The 27,507-nt window shown below is 39.7% G+C and overlaps 1 protein-coding gene across 28 annotated transcripts in view; it reads right to left on the bottom strand.

Annotated features, from left to right (window-relative positions):
* PTPRM (protein tyrosine phosphatase receptor type M) overlaps nt 1-27,507 on the bottom strand; it is a 395,597-nt gene that overhangs the window by 84,667 nt on the left and 283,423 nt on the right. For all 28 annotated transcript variants that reach the window (XM_083518504.1, XM_083518498.1, XM_083518477.1 and 25 more), the window contains one exon: nt 1,868-2,019. In XM_083518504.1, coding sequence (XP_083374630.1) covers nt 1,868-2,019 — 152 coding nt within the window. The remainder of the gene's footprint in view (nt 1-1,867; nt 2,020-27,507) is intronic.

The following is a 27,507-nucleotide window of genomic DNA, read 5'->3' as shown; positions in this document are numbered from 1 at the left end:
ATGGAACAAAGTGTGCACAAAAATGTATATATTAGCAAATATTGCATATAAAAATGCATTTTATTTGGAAATATAACTATATAGGGAAAAGCTTTTCAAAACTGTGTATATTAGGCAAAATGGCATACAAGAAAATGTATATTAGGATAAATTCACACCACAATACTGATGTACGTTCTGAATTTTTATTTTTTTTTAAACCACAAACTAATGTGGAAATGTGGGGATGGGGACCTGCATTTAAGATTGAAAAACTGAGAAACTAAGAGAAACTGAAATCAACAGACTTGCCCATCCTGATATAAATTAGGGCTGCCAGAATTTCCTGGACATATCCGGGATTCATTCTTCGGAAATAGCATTTGGATGGAATTTCTGACCAACAGCATTTTAATGCTGGACACAAGCCTAATGCTTTCATGGAAACATGAAGCTAGACCACAATAATGTATTCTTTATTGATGCTCCATGTTAATTCATGGAGCATCTTTCTTTCTTGTGGTAGAATATGAATATTTGTCCATTTCCTGGATAGCCATGTTGGGATTTTTCCACCTTAAATTGCAGACATGTGAGATTGTTACATGTCACATGACTGTTTACATTCCAGCAGAATTTGCTGGGAACTTCCATTGTGTATAGCTTTTGCTTTTGATTCTCTCTCTCTCTGAGGAGATGGCAATGAGAGACAACATTTTTTTTTGTCCTGATTTATGCTTAATAAATTCATAGCTTGTTAGTATGTTTCCACAAGCCTCACGCCTCTTCTGTTTGCGCAGTTTGCTCTGCTGATATAGTGTGCTCAGGCTTTGAAGTCTGAGTCGCTGATTTATGTCAAGCTGGATGTCAAGGGATTGTCACAGCTGGAAGGGCATGATCCAGCTGGGGACTAGCCAGCTGGATTCTCGACCCCCGAAGGATGCCGACACATAGTGCCCTCCAGATGTTGTAGACTGCAGCTCTCACCATCTCTGATCATTGTTGAGGCTGATGGGAAATGTAGCCAAAAACAGCTGGAAAGTGCCATACCAGCTACCCTTGGTTTACGGCCTGTGCACTGTTCTGACAGTGGTCAGCATATACTTTGTATGCAGGAAATCCCATGTTCAATCTCTGGCATCTCCTGTTAAAAGGAAGTCAACTAGCAAGGTTGAGAAGAACCTCTGCTTGAGGCCTTGGAGGACTGCAATCTATCAGTGTAGACAATCCCAGGCTAGATGGACAAAAAGCCTGACCTGCTATAGGCAGTTTCCTATATTCACTGTTCTATCCTGAGGAGAAAAGTGGAACTATTTTATTGGGCAATAATGGCAATATATGAGATTTGAGCTTCTTCTTCTTTTTACTGTCTTTAAGAATTACTCTAGGTATGAGTCCAAAACAATTATTAATTTCATTAATTCTCTTACCCCAGGAAGCCTGAAATATGTCAATTGTAACATTAATTGATGTTTATGACTGACTAAATGGCTGCCCTCCAAACGCATTATGACATTTTTAGAAAGTGGCTAAACTGACATGGGGACATGCAGCTGGTATGAAAGCAATAAAGCCTTCAGCATTGTAAAAATAAAAAAGGAAATAGAATCCAACACCTGCTACATTGATGTGTGCATTTTTTGTCAAAGACAAAAATGCAAACTTATCTTTATTTTATAACAACTATTCTTTCTCACCAGAATGCTTGCTGTGATGTAATGAACAGTGAGACATTCTGGGGCCTATGGATTTTCTATGAGTCAATAATCTGCCCATGGAACTGACTAACAAGTATATTAAGAACCATTTACACCTCCCTCCCTTCCTCCCTCCCCTGCCCGACAAAAATAAAAAGTGATTGCTGCATCCCAGTGCATTTTAAACTTACATCTCCCATTTAGGTTGTGTGTGTCCATGAAAGAGAAAGCCTCATCACAGTTGGTGCCTTGTTCAGTGTAGCTTTTATCCATTGAGTTCACCATCACTGTCATTTCCTGCCGTGTGCTGCTCAATGTCTCTTTCCGCTTTTTAGCCAATTTCCTTAAGGAATGAACATTAGGGAAGAAAGATGATGCCACAGTATGCAAGCACAGAATTTATCTTTTTATACCAGCTGTCCATTTGGAAATACAACTTTTACTGACAAAAACCCACACACATTTAAGTCAACGGTAAAAAACACAATCTTCAATTATGTTAAAATAAATACTCGCTAAAGAGAAAAGCAGTAAAACGTAAATATAACCAGATTCATCAAAACACTATAAAATAGTTGCACTTGTTGTATGGATGGGGTGGGGTGGGGTAAGTGAAATAGAGGTTTTTAGGCTTAATCCAATTCATCATGGGCACAGAGCCTGAACAGAGAGCAGGGATTGGGAACCTGCACCCTTCAGACGCTGTTGGACTATGTCTCCCATCAACCCCAGCCAGCACAGCAAATGGTCAGGGAAGATTTCAGTTGTAGTTTAGCAACATATGGGTGCCCACAACTTTTTCACAGCTAACACAGTGGATTCCCCTGAAGGCTTCTGTCACCTCCACTCACAAATGCCTATACATGGGCACACATTGTTAGGCTTATTATCAATGACTTTTTATCACCACATTTTTAAGCCATTCAACATGGTAACTATCACTGGATCTTGTGAGTATGCATGGACCTTCTCTTCCCTGCGGTGGTCTCTGATGCTACCTGCATTTGCACCTGAGGAAGTGGGGCAGAGAGGGCTCTACTCAGCCTATGACAAGTGTGCATCTAGTTGCCTCCCCTGCTCTAAAAGTCTACTGTAACTTATCCATGTCCTTACTGTACAATGTTATACATTGCCCTAGCCCTGCTCTACTCCAGTGGCTGCTGTAGGCAGAGACAGGAAATACAATGTTTTGTTTTATCATGAGACTGGCAAATTATAGAGGAGGGAGTGAGAGCTATATGTGTGTCTGCTATTACTGCCACCCTTCACACAAAATTTCCAGAGTTAGTGCAGGTTTATATTTTCTGTGAAATAATGAACATTCCGATCAGTTTATAGATAGTGACAGACAGAACTATTAAGCCGGTTAAACTATAAGTATTATAGGGAAAATAGGATATTGGTGAGAGTGAGATCATGCAACAAGCTTATAATGTTCAATTTCACATGAAATTGAAAAAATATCACTGCACAGTGACATTAAACTATATATCAACACTCTTATCAGGCAACATATTTAAACAAGAATTTGCAGCAGCATTTTGTTAAAACAAGATTTTTAAGCAATGGAATGGTCTGAACTTTGGTGATAAAATTGGTTAAAAGAAAAACACTACTTGCTTACTTCTACAAGGTAAGCAAAAAAAATATATCCCCCCCCCCTTGTTGTTCAGGATTCATATGAAGCGGCTGAATAAAGTCATCATAGAATAAGGAGTTGGGTGTCACCTAGATCTGTCTGCTTTTGAAATTAAGGTGATACAGAACTCCTGATCTGGGGTATGTAAGCAATAACGGACTGGAAGAGGGTCAAAATATTGAAACTCAGTCCCGAATAAACAGAGATAGAGTTCAGCAGCTCTGGAGGGGAATTGTATGTACCACAAGGAAATGGTACTCCCCCCTAAGTATGGCAGGCAGTGACTGGAGAGATAGCAGTTTCTTTGGTGACTCCTCATCTTTGGAATGCCTTACTATCATTTCGGGACCAGATAAAAACATTTTGTTTTCCCACATTTTTAACTCCTAAGCAATCTTTAACTAAGAGCAGTATGAGCAGTATGATTTTTAGCATGCATTTAAATTGGCTGTTGTTATTTTATTGTTTTATCTATATTAGCATTACTACTTTCAGTTGCACTTCTTTATTTCTTACTACTCTTGTCAGTCACTCTGGCAACATAAATCTATGTTGAGGTGCAAGATATTAATTATCTTGGGAATCTCAGGTGAGATATCCACGCAGTGGAAGTTGTTCCCAGTACCAGTCACCACATGGAAGCAGCTTAATAATTTACTGTTGCAAAAGATAAGGCTCAGTAAAACATAGTTCTAGACATAGATATATACAGCTCATAGGCTTTGGCAGATATAGATATATATATATACAGATACATTCAAGTACAAGGTATTTCCATTGCTCCAAATAAACTCCAGCAATTCAAAACATAACACTGGACAAGTAACACCAACAGACTGACCACTCACAGATTAACAGATTGACACTACTGTGCTGATATGCATTAATCACAGATACAATCAGGGCTCTGGGCTGTTACCATTGCAAATGGCTTGGCTAACCTTGTACCTGCAATTAGCTCACCCATGGGGAGATTTAAACTCCTGAGGGAAATTAACCCCTTCTCATTTCTAGTTACTCCAACAAATTATGGGTGGGATGCACCTAACCAGCCATATTAGTAAAAGTCCATGTCCAATGACTCCTGCTTGCACAACGGGGCATTCTTCCCTCTCTTCCCCTATGCCCCCTGAAATTGGGGGGGAGCCCCTAAAACAGCATGTGGAAGAAGGGGTATTGTTCTGTCAGGCAAGCTGGGGTGTTTGCACAGATGGAACAACTGGTACCTTTGCAGGGTTCCTGATTACATGGAGAGATCCCATGGGTGCACAGTGGTACACATGTAGGCTCTATTCAGAACTTCCAATGAACATCTAGAGATCAAAAGCAGGGACAGGACGAATGATCCCAATTCCTATCTCCACACATTCAATGAAGGTCTGAAAACCACTTTAGTCCTCCTACATATGATTAGCAAACTGAAAAACCAATCTAACGAAACATGTTTCCAGTTCACCAATATCTCCAGGTTCTTTTCAAAGCTCCATATAGCGTGCTTTGAACTGCCAACTACAATTCTCAAAAGATGTCAGTCATTTCTAGATGGATGATTGACAGAGATCAAGAAAACTTTGTTATATTGCTAGAATCAAGAGTATCTAAAAATGAGAAAGATTTTAGGGTCACTATATGATTTGCAAGGAATATGGTATCCAATTATTATATGATTAAAAAGGAACGTTTTTTTAAAATGATGCTTAAATTTGTCATAAAAACACACAATCCAAAATAATGAGTACTTATTTTGTTTCTCTTTGTTCAGGTATTTGTCATATTCTCTTTCAAAATGTTCCTGTATTGAATTCAATTTCTGTTCAAGTACAAAAAGTACAAAATGGCTGAAGTCACCTATCCACCACCTAGAAGCTATTTTAGCTATTCTACAAAATATTGAAATAGAAATTTTAAAAAGAATAAAATCAGAAAACCATATATAACAAGGATGTCAACTCTTGGCTCAGGTCACAGGTAAAAATGAATTTAACAGCTATATGCTAGTCAAGGCTGGCCATTTTAAAAGACCACCCCTGAAGTTACAATGACTGACATTCTGTTCAAAAACAACCCTGAGCCAGGAAAAAGAATTTGAGGGGAAAAGCATTGAAAACTCTTAGCAGAACTATAGGACAAATATATGAACAGCTCCTATCGGCTATTATTTCTGACTATATTTGATTCTATCATTCCACCTCACCCCCACATTTCCACTCACTCCGTTGGAATATGAACACCACTGAAAACATGCAAGTTGAGCAACTAGTATTAATTTTGACAGGTGTAATTTTTCACAATTGGTCAAAAGCCATTGTTTGCTTTTGACTCTTGGGGAAAATTAGGGTATTTATTTTTGCCTGACTTAACGTGCTATAAAAGTCTCTATAAGTTCGAGGGATGCCATGACTGTTTTTAAGTTTGCTGTCACCAGTTTTACCTGAAATTATTTAGGGTAGGCAATATAGCCTTGCAATACTTCATTGAATAACACTCAGATCTACTTTTATATGAATACATTATCTGTTATGTCATAATGAGCATACCAACCTTAGTGGGCATAGCCAAATATTCAAAAGAAAAGGACACAGCAGGATAAAATTCAAGCAATTTATTAGTGATGTATACTATGAACAGCAGAAAGTACAGAAAATACAGACATACCGTATTTTTCGCTCTATAAGATGCACCAGACCACAAGACGCAACTAGTTTTTTGAGGAGGAAAACAAGAAAAAAAAATCTCAGAAGCCAGAGCAGCAAGAGGGATTGCTGTGCAGTGAAAGCAGCAATCCCTCTTGCTGTTCTGGCTTCTGGGATAGCTACGCAGCCTGCATTCGCTCCATAAGACGCACACACATTTTCCCTTATTTTTTAGGAGGGAAAAAGTGAGTCTTATAGAGCAAAAAATACGGTAGTTCAAGTATGCCAGTCTCGGTTGCTTTAATTGTTAACATATACTTTTGTTTTTGATTAGTTGTATACTGCTTTGAAAAGATGGGCGCAGAAAATCAGTCTTTATAAATGACAAGAAATACAGAAGAAATAAATCCCTGCAAATGCAAAGGCCCACACTTGATCTACCAGTTCAAGTGTTAGTATTGTTTATGTGTTTATGTTGTTTATGTGACTCAGTCACATTTATTTGTTCCATATATAACGTAACATTCCAATGTGAAATAAATGTCTGTGTCATGAGGTGTTCTGCTTGAGTTGTCTTTCATATATCAAGGCAGTAGAAAAATATAACATTTCAATTGCATATAAAGTAGAATTACATTTTCCCATTAGTAAAAAAAAGTTCATATTTGTCCTATTGCTTTAAAAATGAAGTCTGATATTTGGAAAGTTTGCCTTCTTCACCCTCATTTTTTCTTACAATATCAAAGAAGCACAGTAAAGAGGAAATAAACAGATACCACTGAGGCCTGTTCAGGGGGTAGCTGTGTGATATATAGCAGCAGACAACGTAGGCATGAAAGGTTTTCACTGGCTCTCCTTTATGACAGATTCTGAAATTCTCATCTTGAGACTAATTACCATTTTAGGGGGGAAAGAGACTAATGATTAAAGAGTCCACCTTCTTATTCAGTCATGCTGTCAATTGTATGCAGAGCTTGAAACATATTAAGAGAGGTATGCGCTGTAGGCATCCATCTTCTGTTGCTTTTATGAAGCTAAGTAGGAGGCCTTTTTAAAACTAATGCAAATATATTCGGAGATGTCCTGTGATACACCAAAGCTACATCTGTGAAAAGGCCACCTTTGATCCATATAGTAGGTAACTCAAGGACCCATATGATATGACTCTGTGATAGCACTTCGGAGCTAGAGGTTATATCGATACCTCTAGATGCCACCATGCTTTGTAACCACAATTCAACCCTTTGATTTTATGCTAATATACATATCCTGAATAATTTCAAACACATGTCGCCTTTCTTCTTGTCTCTATGAAAATTGGTTGGTTTCTATGAAAATTCTAACTACAAATGTTTCCCTTTTCCAGACAAAGGACAGTCAATGCTGTGTCATTCACACAATGCCTCAATAAGAGATAAAGTTTGTGCTTAGACTTATGCTGGGTATCTGAATGTACTTTCCACATAGTAAAACTCTGCTGTAGAAGCAGTAATTAAACCTTTCTATAACTGCAAAAGGAAAACTTCTAGCTTTCTGGTCTCTGAAATGACAAATGCCATCATGTTAAAAACTGCCGTGTTATTATATGTAAAGAAAAGGATTTGGTGGCTGCTTCTCCTTTTAGAATTACTTTATAGTTTTCTCAACCGATTAAGAATGGGAAGTCACATCCTTGGGCTTACAAGCGTAATCATAGGTGACTATATATTTTAAACCATCCAGCATAAATCGCTATCCCGAAATCGTGCAGTAAATTGTCCGTAATGCAATAGTTCTAAACAAGTGCACCAAAACTCATAGGGAAGTCTTGAAGGGAAAATTCTATGCTGCCCAGACTTTGTGGTTGGGCTAGTACACAAAGCACTTAGACCAAGTCAAAATACTTTATATGTTGCCAATTTAGGGTGCACACCATGTGCATACATGCATGCATACTGACACTTTTATTTCATTATGACCTATTAAATAACAAGTTCAACCTGATTCCATATGGCAACATTTGGTATAATAAGAGCAAGTTTCTATTTTATTGGGGGGGGGAGGGGATCAGTTACATAAATTAGAGCCTTAGCAGTCAGGTAAGATAAAACATGCAGAAAATAAACATGGAAATGTGTATCCCATTTATTTATCTAAATGAAATCTTTCCAGTCATATTATTTCTGTATTTGCAGAAAAAGATGGTCTCTGACACAGCCATCAACAGACCCTGCCTGTCTTGGAAGAGTAGGATGTCCCTCCCTCTCTCCCTTAATGAGCTGAAGAACACCATCAACACTCAGGCATGTGGCAAAGACAGAATCCCGACAGAAGTGTTGGAAGCCAGATCCATTTCCCCCTCACGACACACCTCCGTGGCCTCCTCTTGTGGTGTTTGGAACAGGGATTCGTGCCACAAGACTCCAGCATTGTGACCTTCTCCAAGAACAAAGGTGACTGCCATGACTGTAACAATGATTGTGGGATCTCCCTGCTGAGTACAGTGGGGAAAACCTTCTCCTGTGTAGTTCTCTACAGAGTAGTGTCACTTGCTGACTGGGTCTATCTAGAGTCATAATGTGGCTTTTGAGCTCAGAGATCAACAGTCAACATGATTTTCTCACTGCACCAGCTGCAGTAGAAATGCCAAGAGAAGAGATGTCCCTTGAACCTCACCTACATAAACCTGACAAAGGCTTTTGATCTTGTCAGTTAAAAGGACTCTTCACACTGCTCCACAAGATAGAATGCCCACCTAACCTTCACAAGATGATTGTGTCCTTCCATGAGAATATGTGCAGCACCGTCCAATATGACGGCTCATACTGAAATGCCTTCCCTATAAACAGCAGTGTAATATAGGGCTGTGTTGTTGCCGCGATTCTCTTTGACATATTAATAGTTCTTGCTCTCTTATGGCTTCAACTTGGCTGAAGCAGGTGCGTACATCCATTCAAGGAGCGACAGGGGTCTATTCAACTTGGTATGACTTCAAGCCAAAAGTGCAGGGAGCCCTTTTCTGAGAGATGTTGAGGGGGGCAGGTAAGCCCCACCCTGCATAATCGATCACAATGCACACCACACCATTTGAATTACAGTGCCCATCAACTTGGGGGGGGGGGGTTTCATCCTCCTCAAATATTTTATGGGGGAGCTGAAAAGACCTTGGCTCCTAGGAGTTGGCTCCTATGCCTGGTAGATACAGTTGGGACAACTTAATCTAACACAACACTATGTGCTGGTAATGATATTTATTTGTTTAGCGGAGGAGTTGAGCAGAAGCATCTATGAAGCCTCTGAGTCAGTGGAAATGTATTAATAATGATTGTGGATGACAGGAGAAAGACTGGGCTATTTTTTTGGGGGGGGGAGGGCCTTAGAAACTTCGGAGGGCTGTGCCGCACTTCGTCCAACAGAGAAGCCTTCACTGCTATCAAGCACTGGCCTGGCATTAAGGAATAACACAAACCACAGTGACAGAGGGCTCACACTCACCAAGGACTAGCATGCAGGACATTTGCCTAATTCCTCCTTCCGTTCACTGACTGACTCAGTCAGTCAGGTGTTCCTCCCCCTATATAACAGCCACACAATGCTCAAAACATACGATGCCAGCAAGAAAACAGTGATAAAACTGAAAGTAGCCACAGGCTTAATATATGATCACGTAGAATAGCCAAGACAGAGATAATTTTAAACAGCACCTATGCAGCAGCCGTATTTTGAAGAATCCTGAGGAATCCCTCATGTGCATATAGTTTCATGTACACCAACCTTGCCTTCCAATTGGCATTACAAACCCAAAATGTGTAACTGTTAATCTATTGTTTATTCAATGCCACCGACAGAAGTTAATAGATGGTTATAAACTAATTGAGTGTGTCTGTACTGTTATCTGCTCATTCATCTCACTTTTTCAATTTAGCTTCGTTAGTGTTCCATATGGTACAGTGGCCCTGCTGCTTGGAGCAGCCATTCTCCACAAAAAAAGCCCTTCTAACAACAGGAAGCTAATAGTTTAACTGTTCCTCTAAATTTGTTTGACAAAACTGACATTTAGCGCATCATGTCACGTTGTCAGTAATCTGCAATTTACCCCTAGGCAGTCAGTGGATGCTCGTTTTATTTACTTCTCATAGTTAAGAGCGTAATTAATATTCCACTCTGAAACAAAGATTAGAGATTTGACAAACATTGTAATTTAAATTCTCCATTATAGCAAACATTAAAATCAAGCATCTTCTATATGCGCCATTACGTAAATGACACGTGTAGCTGTAATTTAACTTTTTAGATTTTAATACCACAAACTAATTTCTGCTGTCAGTTTAATGAGTTGGAAAACACAAATCTTAGCACTCTTGCACAGACTAATAGTTAAATTAGAGGGAGAGCATGGTTTGGTTATTTTAACTCTTTAACTATCCTATGCAAGACTATAAATTATGGAGGGATATTACATTAAAATGTTTTAGCTGATAAATGGGTACAATTTACAAAGAGCTCAGGAGTAACTGCTAAGGCAACATTTCTATATTTTGTTCTATATTACTGTGACTTACTGTCACCTCACAGAGTGTTTGTTGTGGGGGAGGAAGGGAAAGGAGAATGTTAGCCGCTTTGAGACTCCTGAAGGGGAGTGAAAGGCGGGATATCAAATCCAAACTCTTCTTTGATAAGAAAATAAAGAATAGACTGAGGGTATTTTACAATAGAGAATTCACTTAGAATTCCAGCAAGCACACACATACATTTAAGTCAAGGGCATTAGGAACATAGAAAGCTACTTTCTATAAAGCCAGTCCACTGGTCCACCTAGTCTTTTGAAACTGTATCTGGAGATGCTAGTGATTGTGCCTGGAGCATCTGCATGGAATGCATGTGCTAATACCACATTGTGTAGTAATGAGTCTATAGTGTGTGAGTGCTGTTCATTGAATAAATCTACTAAATACCACAACAATTATATAGTGTCAGTAATGACTTTGTCATAGCAACATATTACCAAAATTCACTATGAAAACTCATGGGGGGGGGAGATTATTATACAAAGTCCAAATTAACACATAACATTTTAAAACAATTTAAAACACCCCCCCCATAAAAATAAAACAACACCCAATAGAAATAATAAGCTTTCCCATACCCAACCTCAAGGGCCTGCTAGGCAAATTGCATATTCTCTCCATTATCCTATGGTTTGGTGTTAGCTTGATTCACATCCAGGACTGACTTTTCCATTCCAAGGCCACCCAGGCATTGGGCTAACGTATGTTATGAGTTTGGAGGAGGTGGCGGAACTGGTTAAGTACCATATATACTCGTGTATAAGCCGAGTTTTTCAGCACATTTTTAATGCTGAAAAAGCCCCCCTCGGCTTATACTCGAGTGAGGGTCCCACTTACTGTTTGCTGCCACCACTCTGCCAAGCGTGGCTCCTGTGCCTGCCCTTGCAGCGGCAGAGGCTGTTGTCAATGGCACCTTTGCCACTGTCGGCATTTCCCACCCTAGGCTTATACTCGAGTCAATATGTTTTCCCAGTTTTTTTGTGGTAAAATTAGGTGCCTTGGCTTATATTTGGGTTGGCCTATACTCAAGTATATATGGTGTCCCTTTGTGGATAAAGACCAGATGAACAATTTAAGAGCTGGGTTGCAAGAAGCTGCATCTAAGATGGCAAAGAAGCAACAAGGGGGACTAGGGAGAATGGCTGTGTGAGTGAGCAAAAGAGCTGGGGAGAGCTGCTGCGAAGCTCAGGACATAGAGACATGTTTAGTTATGTGCTGCTCTGTGCTGGTCTCTGAGGCTGCCCTGATAACCGCATGGGGGGGGGGGATATATGTTGGGGTGTTATTTATTATTAAGTTGTTGTTGGCATCCATCTGTCTTGAGAGATGGAAGTGAGTGCCACTGGGGGTAAAGCCAAATTGTCGGAGTGCCTCCTGTGGCTGTAGAGACCAATATGGGAGAAACATGTTTTATTGCTGCTGGGCCAGATGAAGGCGTCTGGTTTTGCTGTTAAAGATGCACCACGGCATTTATTCTCTTTGCACTATTATTATTATTATTATTATTATTATTATTATTATTAATTTCTACACCACCCTTAACCAAGGATTACAAGACGATTTACAACATAAAAATGCAAAAATAATACAACAACAACAAAAATCACCAAGCAATACCCCTCGACAGTTTATAAGGTCATAGTTTGTTTAATGAGCCAAAGGCCTGGGAAAAGAGGCATGTTTTGCTTAGCACCTAAAGATATGGAACAGAGGCGCCAGGTGAGCTTCCCTGGGGAGAGCATTCCACAAATGGGGAGCCACTGTAGAGAACACCTCTTCTTGTGTTGCCACCCTCCAGACCTCTCGCTGAGGAAGCAGATGAAAAAGGGCCTCAGATGATGATCACAGGGTCCAGTTTGGTTCATATGGGGAGGGGCGGTCCTTGAGGTATTGTGGTCTTAACCCAATTTTTAAGGCTTTATAGGTCAAATCTAACACCTTTTTCTGTACAATGTAGCATATCAAATGTAAAAAAGGACTATATGACTTGTGAAAAGACAATTCACATTTTTTGGTGAACCATGAAAATCTTTTTAAAAAATTATTTAAAAACCCAATCAACCCAGCACTTAGAATTGTACCTGGAGTGCAGTTAGAGAGTAATCCTGAGAGCCCCTCCATTGTACAGTGGTACCTCGGGTTAAGAACTTAATTTGTTCTAGAGGTCCGTTCTTAACCTGAAACTGTTCTTAACATGAGGTACCACTTTAGTTAATGGGGCCTCCTGCTGCCGCCGCTAGACGATTTCTATTCTCATCCTGAAGCAAAGTTCTTAACCCGAGGCACTGTTTCTGGGTTAGTGGAGTCTGTAACCTGAAGCGTATGTAACCTGAAGCGTCTGTAACCCGAAATACCACTGTAGTCTCAGGTTGTAGATATGTGCAAATAAACCATATATCATAAAGCCACCACAGTCTCCGCTGTGCCTCTTTGTCCAGACACCTGTGTAAAGCTTGCCTGGAATCTAGCACTGCTGTAGAGATTGTGGGTGGCATGTATCAATCCTGAACCCAAGCTCCAGCCACACGACAGATAAAACAATATAGTCCCTCAGTGCAAAGTGACAACAAAAATCCATATCCAAAATGCTTGCCTCCAATTGAAAAATGATTCCAGCTTCCAAGTTGGTCCATATTATTTATACCAATGATGGTTTTTCTTGCAAGGTTAAGTGACAATGAGGCCATATAGACAGATTGGGGAAGTCTAGGCGCCTCTCAGGAAAACAAATGGACTACAGCTCTAATTTATGGTAATTTGGGCTGGAATTCCAGCTTCATAAATTTTGTGCGACTGATTAAAATTATTATTATGTAGAACACCTCTAGGCAACTGTACTGGCTCATTAAACACGGAAGCCTGAAATTATCTGCTCTGTAAGAAGTGTGTGTGTGTGTGTGTGTGTGTGTGTGTGTGTGTGTGAGAGAGAGAGAGAGAGAGAGAGAGAGAGAGAGAGAGAATATTAAGCAGCAGGAGGGAAAGAGTTGGAAATATTTTCAAACCTTTTCCTCAGTCAATCTTGAGACACACCCACAAAGAACACAGACTTGACAAAGAGGCTGCTGTGTCTCTCTCTCCTCAATCTATGCTAGTGAGAAGCTACTGACTCTCCTGACTCCTGCACAAGACTTCATTAGTCACTGCCAACTTCAATCTGTTTCAGTTGTTTTACATTCAATTCCCAAAGGAAGAACACTCTCCCCAGTGATCACAGCGGGCTAAACTTATGAAAGATGAACTGGCTCATTTTGTAATAGATCTCGACTCATTCTACCAGCTCCAAATTGGGGGACACACGACACACCCTATAAATATTATTAAAAGGAAGGGGTGTGTGCTCAAATATATGCAGTGGACAGTTTCATTAACTATGAACCCCGAAATTTGTTATTCCCTCCAAGCCAGTTCCAAAGCTTTTCAGGCATTTTGCAGCATGAACCCCATGTTTTGCAGCACTCTCACACTGAGTAACTGATACAGCAAACCAGAGTTTGCAGTTCATACACAGAAATCCAACAGTGTCCTATTCACTCAAAACTGGTGCCAAAGTTTTGCAATTGTTTTGCATAGGTTTTCAGTGAAAACCCCACATTCTGTGGAGCCCCCAAACTGAGTAGCGGTTTTTTGTCTTGCGAAGCATTGACGGATTATCGGCTTAGCGGCTTTTAGCGGCTTATCGGCTTAGCGGATAAGAGGATAAGCGGCTTAGAAAAGGGGGGGGGAAACCCCGCAGGAACTCGCAAGACATTTTCATCTTGCGAAGCAAGCCCATAGGAGATTCGTTTTGCGAAGCACCTCAAAAACGGAAAACTCTTTCGTCTAGCGAGTTTTCCATCTTGCGAGGCATTCGTCTTGCGGGGCACCACTGTATCTCATTGTAAGTCCGTCATCACATCTAGATACAAGGTTTTAGTCCACTTCTGTAAATGATATAAAATATTTCTCTTTAAAAGTAATCCTGAACCATGTTCATTACTTCCCCCTTTTATTCACCTACTTGGAATGTACAATGGTATCTCTGGTTACGAACTTAATTCATTGCAGAGGTCCATTCTTCACCTGAAACCGTTCTTAAGCTGAGGTACCACTTTAGCTAATGGGGCCTCCTGCTGCTGCGCCACTGCCAGGTGATTTCTTTTCTCATTCTGGGGCAAAGTTCTTAACCCGAGGTACTACTTCCAGGTTAGCGGACTCTGTAACCCGAAGTGTTTGTAACCCGAGGTGTTTGTAACCCAAGGTACCACTGTAATTAGGTAGCTAATGACTCATGAAAGCATAAAGAGGAGAAAATATTGAGTAGCAACAATGCCATAGAAATAACATAAAACAAGTTCATTAAGTGGACTTTCACCTGGACAAAGCAGGTACGTAAGGGAGGTTTTTCTTAATATCTCCCTTCTTAAAAATAATTCTTTCATCATAATTTTGTTGATTTCTTCTTTACATACCTGCTTTTTTAACCACACAGAATGCAATGTTTCAGCATAGTCTTAAAGCAATCTAGTATTTGATTTCTTAAGACTTCCAAATATATCACTAATAGAACCTTACTTGCACATTCTATTGTGAATTAAATGCCATCAGATAAAGGTTGCTTCCTTACCATGATATACTGCAATTATTTTGTGAAAACTTCCAAAACTTATTTTGATTTTTCATAAACCTTATTCTCCAAGTAAAACAGTTTCCTGAACATGGAAAAACCCCAACAAAGAGATGCTGCACTCTGAAACCATTATGCACCTAAAATGAAATTCATTTACACGTGCAGACATTACAGGCAGAGATGAAAAGATAGGCAATAATGTAGGAACGTTAACTATGGGTAAACATTTCAGCAGAATGGTTCTGAACTGAAAGCTGCAACATTTATTTTGGATGTGTCAATTTGTTCTGAAATACCTGCATAATAAGTGCTGCTGTGTGTTGACATTTTGCATCGTATGGCTAATGGAGGAAGCGTAATGGAAGCATGATAGGCAGGAATGTGACAGTCAATATATCTAGCATTTGACTTTTAACTATACCTCTCCTAGTGAAAACCTTTTGAATTGTAATTTTATGACACTGCAGATAACTAGGGAAACTCCACCAGGCACTGCAGAATACTGCACCATTTCCGTTCAAGTAAATGGAGCTTGCACAGAGCACCCCGACAAGGCCTATTAAATTGCACAGAGGCTGAATACAAATCGGCTGCTCTTGCTGTCCTGCAGTTGAACTTTTAGATGGGGACATTTTCAATGCACGTTTGCCTGTTCAAGCCTCTCAAAATCAAACTGTATTTATTTATTTTAATTGTACTTTGGATCTTTTTGTTACCTGAGATGACTCATCCCTAAGCTGGAAACTTAGCCCCTTGGCACTCATTTAACACTGCTACACGGAAGTGTCGAGTGGAAAACAGATCATTAACAAATAGAAGTTAAGGCTTGCAAATTGTACAGAGACGCATGGGCGCAGGTCACAAACGGGAGAATCTTTCTAAAAACTATAAACTCTAATTGAAACGACTCAACGAATTATTTTGCTCGTGCTGCACTATTTGTTGTGATTTACTTACATATCAATGCATTTGGGCCTATCGCAATGAGGGAAAGTGATGCTCTGCCACTGTCACATTCAAACAAGGTAACATACTTGTTCATTATAGTACTTTGAACCTGCTGTATCAGCAGGTACAAATCCATGTAATGCAGACTCAGCTTTCTACTCATGAAGAAAGGAAACCATGAAGTTTTCGATACTTGAAAGTAAGAACTGTATGAACAGAAGCCTGCTTTGATGTTTTAAGCTCGTTTCATTTCCCCACCCCTGCTGCACTACACCTAAGAAAAGGATGTATAATCTCTGTGCTAAATTTAACTTACTATGTTATAGTATAAACATGTCCTGCAATGGCAGATGAGTCCATAGGGCTGTTATTGTAAGTATCAGCCGCATTTTAATTCTGTCAGTTTTTCATGTCCGTTTCAAATCTCCTGAAACAAAACCCAAGTAGGCTCTTTTCTGCCATATTCTGACCAAATACTGCAGCCACATGATCTGCTGCCATTGTTCCCATTGCAATGAGGTTAAAGATTAATTATAATACTATCTGAAGTTTTGTTAGCATACATTTTTGGAGGCATGCCATTTTGAATAGTGGTGAAATGTGAAGCCCCAACTCACTGGTGCCACCTGACACACTTTTTATCAGGCATTTTTTTAAAAAAAACAACCACACTATTTTTTGAAGAGTTTTTGATTACAAAAGAAATGTGCTGAGAACATGCCTGCAGTAGAAGAGTCGGAGTTGAACTTTTAAATACATTGAAATAGTATAATTTAAGTTAGGTAACTACAGCATTTTGAGTTTCCAAGTCTTTCATACTTCAGAGACTACTCCTAAAAGTTGGGGTGTGTGCACCATAGAGGAAGGGATTGGGCTCAGAGCTCCTTATATCTATGCCATAGACAAGTGTTGGGAGGTAGATTTTTTGCAACTGCAGCAACAGCTACCAGAACCAACGTTTTAATAAAACAGAGAAGCCCTTATGTTGTCATAAACTGCCTGGCGAGATCAAGAAAGATGGAACACCAGTGTTTCACAAACATATAAATATCCAATGAAATGCATATGAATATAGAAAGCTGCCTTAGACTGAGTCAGAGCTTGCAATGTATGGATTGTGTGTGTTGCTCTAGAACGAAGCATCTTATGCAAATTGCAATAAGTAACTGTCCTGATTTGCTAGGTATTGCCAAGCTCAAGGAAAGACAGGTATTGGGAAGAACTGGTGCTTCTTGTTGCCCTGCCTGGACACTATTTTTCCATGGGGGGAAGTTGTTTTTTCTCTCTCCCATTCTGGAAACTTATGAATGCAGGAATAGGTCATGTAGGATCCACTCAGGAAGACAGGCAGAGTGATTATAAAATGGGAGAATAGGAATGGGAAAGTGGTCAAGCTCTGGGATTACAGGGGGAGGAACTGGCTGCTTTTGGTGGCTTGCTGTCCATTTGTCTTATGGGCCAACTATCCCCAAGTGCTTCTCTAATGATCTACATGTAGGCTCCTATAATGTTTTCATTCTTTTATAGTTCTGCTGTACGGAATCCATGGTACATTCACGATGTATTCCTTATCATTCTTTTTCCATCCCACAGTTCTTAATGTAGTGTTTTGGTTTTGCTGCAATTATAAATCAAGATATAGGCCAAGTATGTCTCCTAGACACATACTTCTCAGTCTCATCACCACCTTCAATCAAGTTCAAATGGAGTTTTTATCAAGATTTAAGTGAAATGAATTATAGAAAAATGACCTTCCTTATCACAATACCTTTCATTTCTTTCTCATTATAGCACCTTTCAGTGATACAGCTAGTAGGCTGCAGACCATTTCCTTTCATTTCTAGATTTTTCACTCCTTCAAAGCTATTACAGACATCAAGGTATAGTCTACTTAAAAAAAAGAACTTTCTAAGAATCCATTGTGCTTTCAAAACTAATCTTCCTTCTATTTATATATCAACAGGAGGGGAAAAAACCCCTATCCACTGCAGTATTTCACTAAATAACTACAGGGATTTCAAAAAGAAAACATGACAATTTCACTCCAAAATGTCAAGATTCAATTCTCCCCACTATGCTTCTCGGCGCACACAAAGAAAAGGATGAAATACATCCCAAAGTGTCATGAACAAGCAGCAATAAAAAAATGTCACATTTGGGTAGATGGCTATTGATGGAGCTCTGAGAAGAACAGTAAGAGGTAGTCACTAATAATAGTAATTCCTCTGTCTGTCTGTCTGTCTGTCTGTCTGTCTGTCTGTCTCTCTCTCTCTCTCTCTCTCTCTCACACACACACACACACACACTGTACTAAGCAGAGAAAAGTGTTACAACAGAAGAGGTAAGCAACAAAACAGCCTAGGATAAATAATAGACAGGAATGACACAAAATATAAACTCACTATCTACAAGCACCCACCACAGATTGACTGGATTTGTGCAGTTTTTCAGTCTTTCAAGAAAACTAGCAGTGGCAGCTGAAATGATCAGTTTTCCCACCTCCATTTACTTAGTAAATGCTTGTGTTCCAGGGAGGAGGATTATAAAAGAACTGAAGATACTTTTAACTTCAGCAGTCAGTGAGTGAAAAACCTCTTGCTACAAATTTTCACGACAGCCTTTTATCACTGGGAATAAAATACATAAACAGTTACGCTGGAAAAGAATGAATCATGCCCAGGTATAATGAATGTTATTTCTAATGCATTGCATTTAACAATACTGAAGGGTACTGTGTAGGTCGAAGCATCCAGGTCTGTGAAAAGCATCCAGGTCTGTGATCTGTGAAAGCCATTGTTGCACGATAGTGTAACAGTCACTAGCATAAAATAATTTAAAAGGGTTAGAAAAATTATGGAGGTATATTTCACAGAAACATCGGAAGGGATGGGGGGCGTCATCTAGTTCAACCCCCTGCAATGCAAGGAATCACAGCTATAGAATCCCTGACAGGTGGCCATCCAAACTGCTTAAACATATCCAATGCAGGAAAGTCCAGAACCTTCCAAGGTAGTTCCTTCCATTGTTGAACAGCTCTTACTGTCAGAAAGTTCTTTGTGATGTGTAGTTGGAATCTCCTTTCTTGTAATTTGAATCCATTGGTTCATGTCTTACCCTCTAGAGCAAACAATAGGGGATTGTTGCAACATATTGACTTGTATGATAATGTCAAGACACCTTTTTGGCATTTTGAGACAGAGAATACTGACCTATGGAGAAAACTATATGTGACACCTAGCCACATGAAGACCATTCCTGTCTTCTTCTTTTTTGCAAAGTAAATGTACATTTGTTGTATGTAGAAGTCCGACTCCAGGGGCACAATGGGGAAAAGTAACTGGGGAAGGGTGATTTTGATTTTAGCCCCCCCCCAAAAACACACACACACACACACACACACAAACTACCAGAGAGGAGTGAGTAGCCTCTACCTTTCCTGTGCCCCCACACAATGACTTGCATTGCATTCTGCAAATCCCAAATGTACATTTAGGGTTGTTGCTTTGAAGGTGTTGTGGGAGTCAAGTGAAGTTTGATGCTTGGACCAGCTTTCTGTTATTCAAGAGGACAAATATATATATACTCTGGATAATTTACAAACAAGTCAACATGATCCTGTAAATCCTCTACTGACCATGGTGAGAAGTGATGGGAGTTGTAGTCCAGCAACATCTGGCATGCCAAAGGTTCTCACATCTGCTCTATAGTTGCAATGGACCTAAACATTGCCATCTACAACTTCTGTGGGGGCATTTTGTAAAAATAAATAATAATTGGGGAAAGTGAACCATGCATGGTGAAACTTAAAGTTGTGTCATGTGACTGACAATAGCTATTCTTACAGACCACATGCTCAACTACTGCAATATGTTGTTGTTTGACCTTCAAATGAGAGTCTGCTAGAGCAATGTACTTTGTTCTATGCATTTGTATTGCAAACCACTTTTGTGCTTACAAGGAGCAGAGGGAGCCTTCTGTTGAAGCTTCTTAGGGAAAAATAGGCTTGTTTATGGAGTCCTTAACCCTGAATTATCCTCTATTACATTCTTAGGACCTGATTCACCAAGTCTGTTCCAGCTGCTTTGTGCAGCTATGACAAAACAAAGGTATCATAAACCAGACTAAGTGGCCAGTAAAGAATTTTTAATAGCTTATTTGTATCCTCAGAATATCCCAAAGCAGTTGGAACATATTGGTAAATTTTTCTCTTAGGATTTCAGCTTGTATTGTCCTCAACCATAACCTTTAAATTGGGCGCTGTGTGTGTGTGTGTGTATGTGCGCGCGTGCCAGCTTACTGGTATCTTAATATTTATTTGACTTTGGAAATCCTCTGACAGATAACAAAATCTGCACTGTGTTTCTAAGAAACAAGCTTTTGTTAAAGTTAAAAAATATTGTTCTTTTAAAAAGAAAATAAATGCAGGCTACATTTTTAAACAGACCACCTTCTGTGAGAGCAAATACTGCTTATGGATACCACTCTGATGATGGCGGCAGTTGTGGTCTGGCACAATTGATGGAGGGGGGCCAGGAGGAGGCAACCCTGCATGGTCAGGTTAGGCCAGCACTGTCCTCGACCAGTCAAAGGGACTAGCGGGATTGCCCGTCAGTGATTTTAAATACAAATGGGTCACTCAGAGGCCCTGAAGAGTGGTAACAGCCTGTCTTCGGAAATGGCTGGGCTAGTCTTCAGTCTGCTCTGACTGCAGGGCATAAAAGCCCTTAATCAAAATTTTTCAGAGGGAGTGTCCCACCCACAAAATTCCAGGATAAATTCTGCGTAACCCACTAAAGGGGTCCAAGGGTAGGGTTCTCTCTGGAAGTCCAGACAGGGGCTGTTGGGCCACAGAACATCCTTGAATGGCATCCTGATGGGATTTCCCCAATAGATCTGCATCAATGGAGGATATCCTCTCACTAGGACCGACCCTGATGGAAATATCAGTCAGCAATGTCTAAGTCAAATCTGATCTACATCTGCAATCAATAAAGTTATGGCTGATTTTGATCCCAGGCTGGTGTCATGTCTTTCCTTACTGTATTCACACTGCTAATTAACACACACACAGTCGGCCATCACCAGCCTGCTGTGCTGTGGCCCACAAGATAATATGCTACCTTTTGCCTTACACACTGTTCTTTAGGAGAAAGGATATAAAAGTGCCCAATTCCTAACAGCATCACAATGTTGTTACTATTGCACCTTTTACTACTTCAATGGCAGTATACTGTCCAAGAGGGAGGGATGATTCCAACTGTATCTTTGTGCTTGTTGAAGAGCTTTTGATCCATTGGAAGCCTCTGCAAATGGGAGAGAAGAGGGCAGGTGATTTTGCCGGCTGCTTCTTCCTATGTTAAGTCCCCTGCATAACCTTATACACTGATCTGGAGGGTCTTCCAAAACCCCGTAACCAACCTTTTGGGACACAGGGGGTTGCAGGGAGGAGGGGGAATTGGCAAATATCACCTTCCTTTCTCTTCCATTGGAGCAAAAGGAAATTGGATTCCACCCACTGTCCATTTTGCTGAGTTAGGAACTCTAAATTTCTGTTCAGTCCTTTCACCATTAGGCATTTTTATGGTATTTACCTAAAGAAATAGCCTGCATTTGATCAAAATATCAGCTTCTATGATATTTTCTACAGTGTATTGGCATGAACAATTGGTGAGAAGAGTCGTGGGAACAGTGTTAGCTCTTGACAGCTATACAGTGGTACCTCGGGTTACATACACTTCAGGTTACATACGCTTCAGGTTACAGACTCCGCTAACCCAGAAATATTACCTCGGGTTAAGAACTTTGCTTCAGGATGAGAACAGAAATCGTGCTCCAGCGGCGCGGCGGCAGCAGGAGGCCCCATTAACTAATGTGATGCTTCAGGTTAAGAACAAACCTCCAGAACGAATTAAGTTCTTAACCCAAGGTACCACTGTAGTCAGCTCTCACCTTCCAAGCGGGAGCCAAACATTTCCCACACCCAATTTTTTTGGGGGGGAGGCAGGCCCCCCAGTGTCCAAAAGCATCAGAGGAGGGGCTAAGCACAGAACCAAGTGTAGTGGGGCTTCAGTTACCAGCTCCTTCTCTTCCTCCTCCTGCCGTGGAGAGGAAGAAGTGGCAAAACAGCCCCTGGTTGGTGGCAGTGGCAGGAGGAGGAGCTGTGGCCATTGAAGCCATGCTGCTGCTGTGCTAGGCTCCATCCCCAGCTCCTCTGATGTCCTGACGTCATGCACCACATGATGTTGTACCCCCCTTCTCCTTCAGAAGCTGGCACCTCTTCTTCTAAGCATGTTCCAGCAGTCTAGGTTGGACCAATAGTGTTGATAATGCATGGACTATCAGAAATAGGACCTGGCTTGCTTTTTTGAAGTTGTATCCCATACAAATTTTGGTCTGTTTACTTCTTTTGGTATCTAGCATGTTCTCTTCTTGAACACCACTACACTCTCCCCTGTGCGGCACAACCCAACTGCTTTCTCCAGACATGTGCAGTGGATTAAAACAGGTATTTGCTAGGCTATTCATATCTGCCACAGTGATGGGCTTTCACAAAACTGCTGCATGCCTTCTGCAAATCCTTAACATACACTTGTGAAAGAAGAAAAGCTCTCTCTGTAATACCTATGTGCAACGCTATCACACAGTTTGCACCAGCAATGAACACCTTTACAGAGTTCAAAATCCAAGTTCAATTTTTCCAACACAGCAAACCTTTCTTAGTGTACTATTATGATCATCATAGCTGGTGTTGTTTAACATAAGTTCAAACAAGAATGTGGTTACAAACAGATTTTCAAACATGTAAAAATAATATAACTTCCTTTCCGATATTAAGCATAAAATGTTGAGTGAAGGGAATCTGGTGACTGCATCAATGTAATGAGCTCACCATAAATATGTTTTGTTGTGACAGAAGGAAAACTGTACATTTCCTTTTAATTACCTTGAAGGAGTTGGGTAGGGGCTCAGTGGATAGTGTGGGAACACCATTTCATGTTTCAGCATTAGTGAAATTAACAGTACATGGATCTGGTTGAAAATCTGGATGGAGATGATTGTCCCTCCCCCATATAAATCAGTATTTTAAACAAATTCTTTAAAGTTAAAGGGATATTCTGATTGCTCAAAATGCTGCTAGTGAGTAAAGAACAATTCAAGCCAGCCTGATACCATTTAAAACAACAACAACAATCAGCAGAACATAACTGCGGTTATTCTAAACAGATTTCCCCCTTCACATTATCACAAAAATGTCATCCAAACAGTGCTGCATTTTAACTAAGTGGACAGAATGTGTTGGACCTTTTAGCCAGTAGTTATGTTTCTTCCTGTGTGTGATATTTAGAGCCTAAGTAGGCTATAAATCATTCTCTTGCTACAGTCACAACAAATAAATAATTGCTACCACAGACAAGCCAAGAATTTCCTATTCATAAAGTAGTTAGTTTATTTCTAGGCTTTTGTCCAGCAGTTTTTGCCATGATCAGTTATTACTCAACAGATTGAAAGCATCCTAGTCCGTGCTGTGCCTCTTATTTAATAGACAGAGTGCTAAGTGAGGCGTTACACTGGGGTGTGAAAATGGCATCTAATTTATTCCATTTTGTTTGTTTTTCTTGCTTTCCTGTTGACAGTTTCTTATTCCCCGGACAAACAGGAGTTTAAAATCACTATATCTCAGTCTCTTCCATAAATGGAAGGAGTCTTTACTCACATGGAAGCGTAACTCTAGATTTAATTCAGTGAACCTAATGATGATTGGCAGCTGAATGTCTAAACTGAAGAGTAATATGAAATTCTGTAATGGTCCATTCCCACATGCATATATTCACATTATATTTCAGCCATCAAATGATGAACAGACTGTATAAACCAGTTCGGTTTCACAGGAACATGGCTGCTACAATGAAGTTTTGTAAATACTTTAGCTTTAACGGTGTTCATTCTCTCTCTCTCTCTCCCCGTCCCACAAGTTAATCAAAATGTTAGTTACATCCTATGTCTATCATCTAGTAAGAAAATATCTCAGCTTTGTTCAATCAGATGCCTTCATATATGCATAAAAAACTGAAGTACTCAGCAGTTTGTTCTTGCATGCAAAAGTACCCATGCAATAATTAATGAAAATGTACATAATTACTTTTTTTTTAACATTTATGAATCAACCCTTAATTTCAATCTGATCCTGGCAAATCATTTATTTTTAGTTTACAAGATGAAAAGCTGCCATGCTTAAAAAAACACACACACACACAAAACCCCCCAACACTCAAAGGGAAATAAAGAATTGAAAATTCTTGTAGTTGCCACCTGCACGGTGGTCCCAGAATGGAAAGTGGAGGGGTGGGGAGAGAGAGAGAGAGAGAGAGAGAGAGAGAGAGAGAGAGAGAGAAGACCGTGCTGCTAAAATTATACAGGCATTTCTAGTTAATTAGATACAACAAGAAGCTGACAGGCCGTCATGCTGTAAAAATGTTACTTCAACCACCATGACAAGTAATGTGCTTTACTTTTATAGTTATATCATGCTGTGCCCTGGAACACAAAACACAGCACCTGCTATGTGTGGATACTGGCTTCTGAGGTCACAGTAGTTGCACTCTTAAAATGGAAAAGTAGGAGCATACATTGCAATGAATGATAGTATAAGAAACAGACATTGGATTCTAACCTTCAAGTATGCTAGAAACGTGGCAACTCACAGAAAGTACAAAATACACCAAATAACATATAAACTTCTTAACAAAGCTATGGATTGAGGAGTTCTATGGCCAAATGCCCACCCAAGGTTATTATAAAGATAAAATTGGTTACTTTTGTGCATAGAACCCTGAACTCCTTGGAGAAAGGGTGAGAATAAATAAATATAAATAGGAAGCTAATTTGATGCTGATAAGCCAATTAGATAACTACTTTTCTTTAATAAGCAAAAATAAGAAGCATTACTTTTAGTCTACATTAATATAATGGCATCATGCATTAATAATCTGAATAGCATTTTAAAGAGGATCTATAGCCTAAAGTGAAATATACAATTAATCAAGATTAGCTAGTTTGGGAGTGCTTGCAGTGGATACTAACCTTTTATTTATTGTTGAGGTTAATTTATTTTCCTAAGGTTCACTAGTTTGATCTCATTTGCTTGATTGCCTGATGGCATGACCCTAACAATAACAAAACCTTCCGTAAATAATGCTTCCACTAATGTAACCAATTACATTAAATGACATTTCCAATTTTACATTAATCCCACACTAAAATGAATATCCAGTAAAGCTAGATAGGCAACTACTATGTTATTATTATGGCAGATAACTAAAATGTATTTCAATGAGTCACAAACAGTGCGATACTATTCATGTTTATTTAAGGCTTACTGTCTTCTGGCCGGGGGTGGATTACTGCCTAGTAAGCTTATTTATCACTGCAGCCCACATATTCAAACCTAGAAAATAGGCATACTGTAGTATTTCAGGGTGGCCACCACAAAACTGGATACTTAATAGCTTCCCTTCATTTCCCTTTTACTGTGTTGTTTGCTATGCATTCTTTAAAATATATTGGCTACAGATAATAAGCAAAACAGGTATTTTATTTATTTGATGTATGTTCATTCAAGGAGCTCAAGGTGGTATACGTGCTCCCCCCCTTATTTCATCCTCACAACCACTTTGTGAGGTGGGTCAATCTAAGAGATAGTGACTGGCCCAAAGCCTAGAAAAGAGTTTAATGATTGAGTGGCGGTTTGAACCCTGGTGTCCCAAGTTCTGGTCTAACACTCTAACCACTATGATACACCAGCTCTGGTAAATGTGAAAATTCTGCCCCTTCAGTTGAAGGAAATCAAAGTTATGGTTCAATCTAATTGAATTTGTTTATTATTTCAGATGAAGAAAATCTATTGCAACCTGGCATGAAGTATATCCAAACAGAAGGACACATTATAACAAATAAGCAATAAATAACCAGTGAAAAATAGTAAAATACAAATATTTGGGACCCTAAGGACTAAATACCAGATGCCCTTAACTGCATTGTTCTACCCTTGAGTGGAGGGCTCACTCCCTTCCTCCCCCGACCCTCAACAAAACAAAACCCTGCCTATGTTGACCTTTGATATGGATTGGGACTATGGGATGTAGGTTTTTTTAAACCCATTGCTCCTGTGCAATCAAAATAGAGCCTACATTTCACATGGTAAAAATGGTCCTGTTCGTTAAAGTCCTCAATCCTCCAGGCCAGGGGCCTGATCAGACTCTCTGTGGTGGCAATTTGTGGGAGAAGAGAAAGCAATTTTATATTTACCTGTGCAGGATAGGACCTCCTATCCTTAGGGCATGCCTCCAAACTTGGAGCAGACTTTAACATGCACATTGTTATTAAATAAATGAGTTTCCCTGCAGTCTAGGCACCTTATCAAATTTAAAATGGCCTTTCCCTTGAAAGTGTGATTTCAGAATGTGCATCTTGATTTATGTTACGCAGAGGAACAGATAGAGAAGCAGCAGATAAATAGCACCTGACACTGATTTAAACAATTGCTGAATACTTGCATGATAATGTCTACAGGTGCTTTCATTTTTAAAAGACCTGTGGAAGCAGGCCTGGTTCAATACTTGCTTTCTTTTGACTATATTTTTAAGCCTACAATCTAATCTTACATTATATAGATTTTTGCCTTTAGGTCATTGAAAAGTCAATAATAATGATGCTTATAAATTAATTTATCTCTAGCCCAGCATAATAACCCTAATCTGCTATAAATCCAGTTGCCATATTTGCATATCCTGCATTTGCCTTAATTATGCTGTCGCCTAATTAGGAAGCTCAGTCTGGAGAAGAACTCACAAAAACCAATGGTGCAGAAAGCTGAAAAAGAGTTTATTCCACTTCATGGGTTTACAGCTATGGAATCCTATGGCAAAGTGGTTGGAACAGACTCTATTTGTGAGGCAAACAGTGTTAGACAGAAGACACACGGCAATGACCTACCATGCTAATGAAAAGTGATATTGAAATTACTAATTCAGATAAGGGTACACAGATTGCACTTTCTCCAAAGCGCAAAGGCCTGTCACTGAAACAAATGCACAGCCCTGGTTACAATTAATTTGATTCTTGTTCTTTTTAAGGCTCAGCTTGTAGATTTAATTAAAGCTTTCATGCAGTAGGCACATTCAGCAAGTATCTGTGTTTAATGGCTTTTAGTGAGAGAGAAACAGAGAAGGCAAAGCTCCAAGTTAACATGCAATAATAAAATAAAAAAAGAAATCCATAGGCACATTACCAGTCTTCCATATACACCTAGATTCAAACACTGTGAAAACATTATTTCAGTAGACTGTTAAGGTGTAACATCAATTGCCAAACACAAGCTGTATAAATGCCTATGAAATACAGGACTCAAAAGGGGAGAGCATGGTGGTTCTTTAAATCCCTGCAAAAGCAATTTCAGAAG

Source organism: Podarcis liolepis (assembly GCF_965112155.1).
Source record: "Podarcis liolepis genome assembly, chromosome: 8".
Lineage (NCBI taxonomy): Eukaryota > Metazoa > Chordata > Lepidosauria > Squamata > Lacertidae > Podarcis > Podarcis liolepis.
This window is presented reverse-complemented; position numbering and strand designations above follow the sequence as displayed.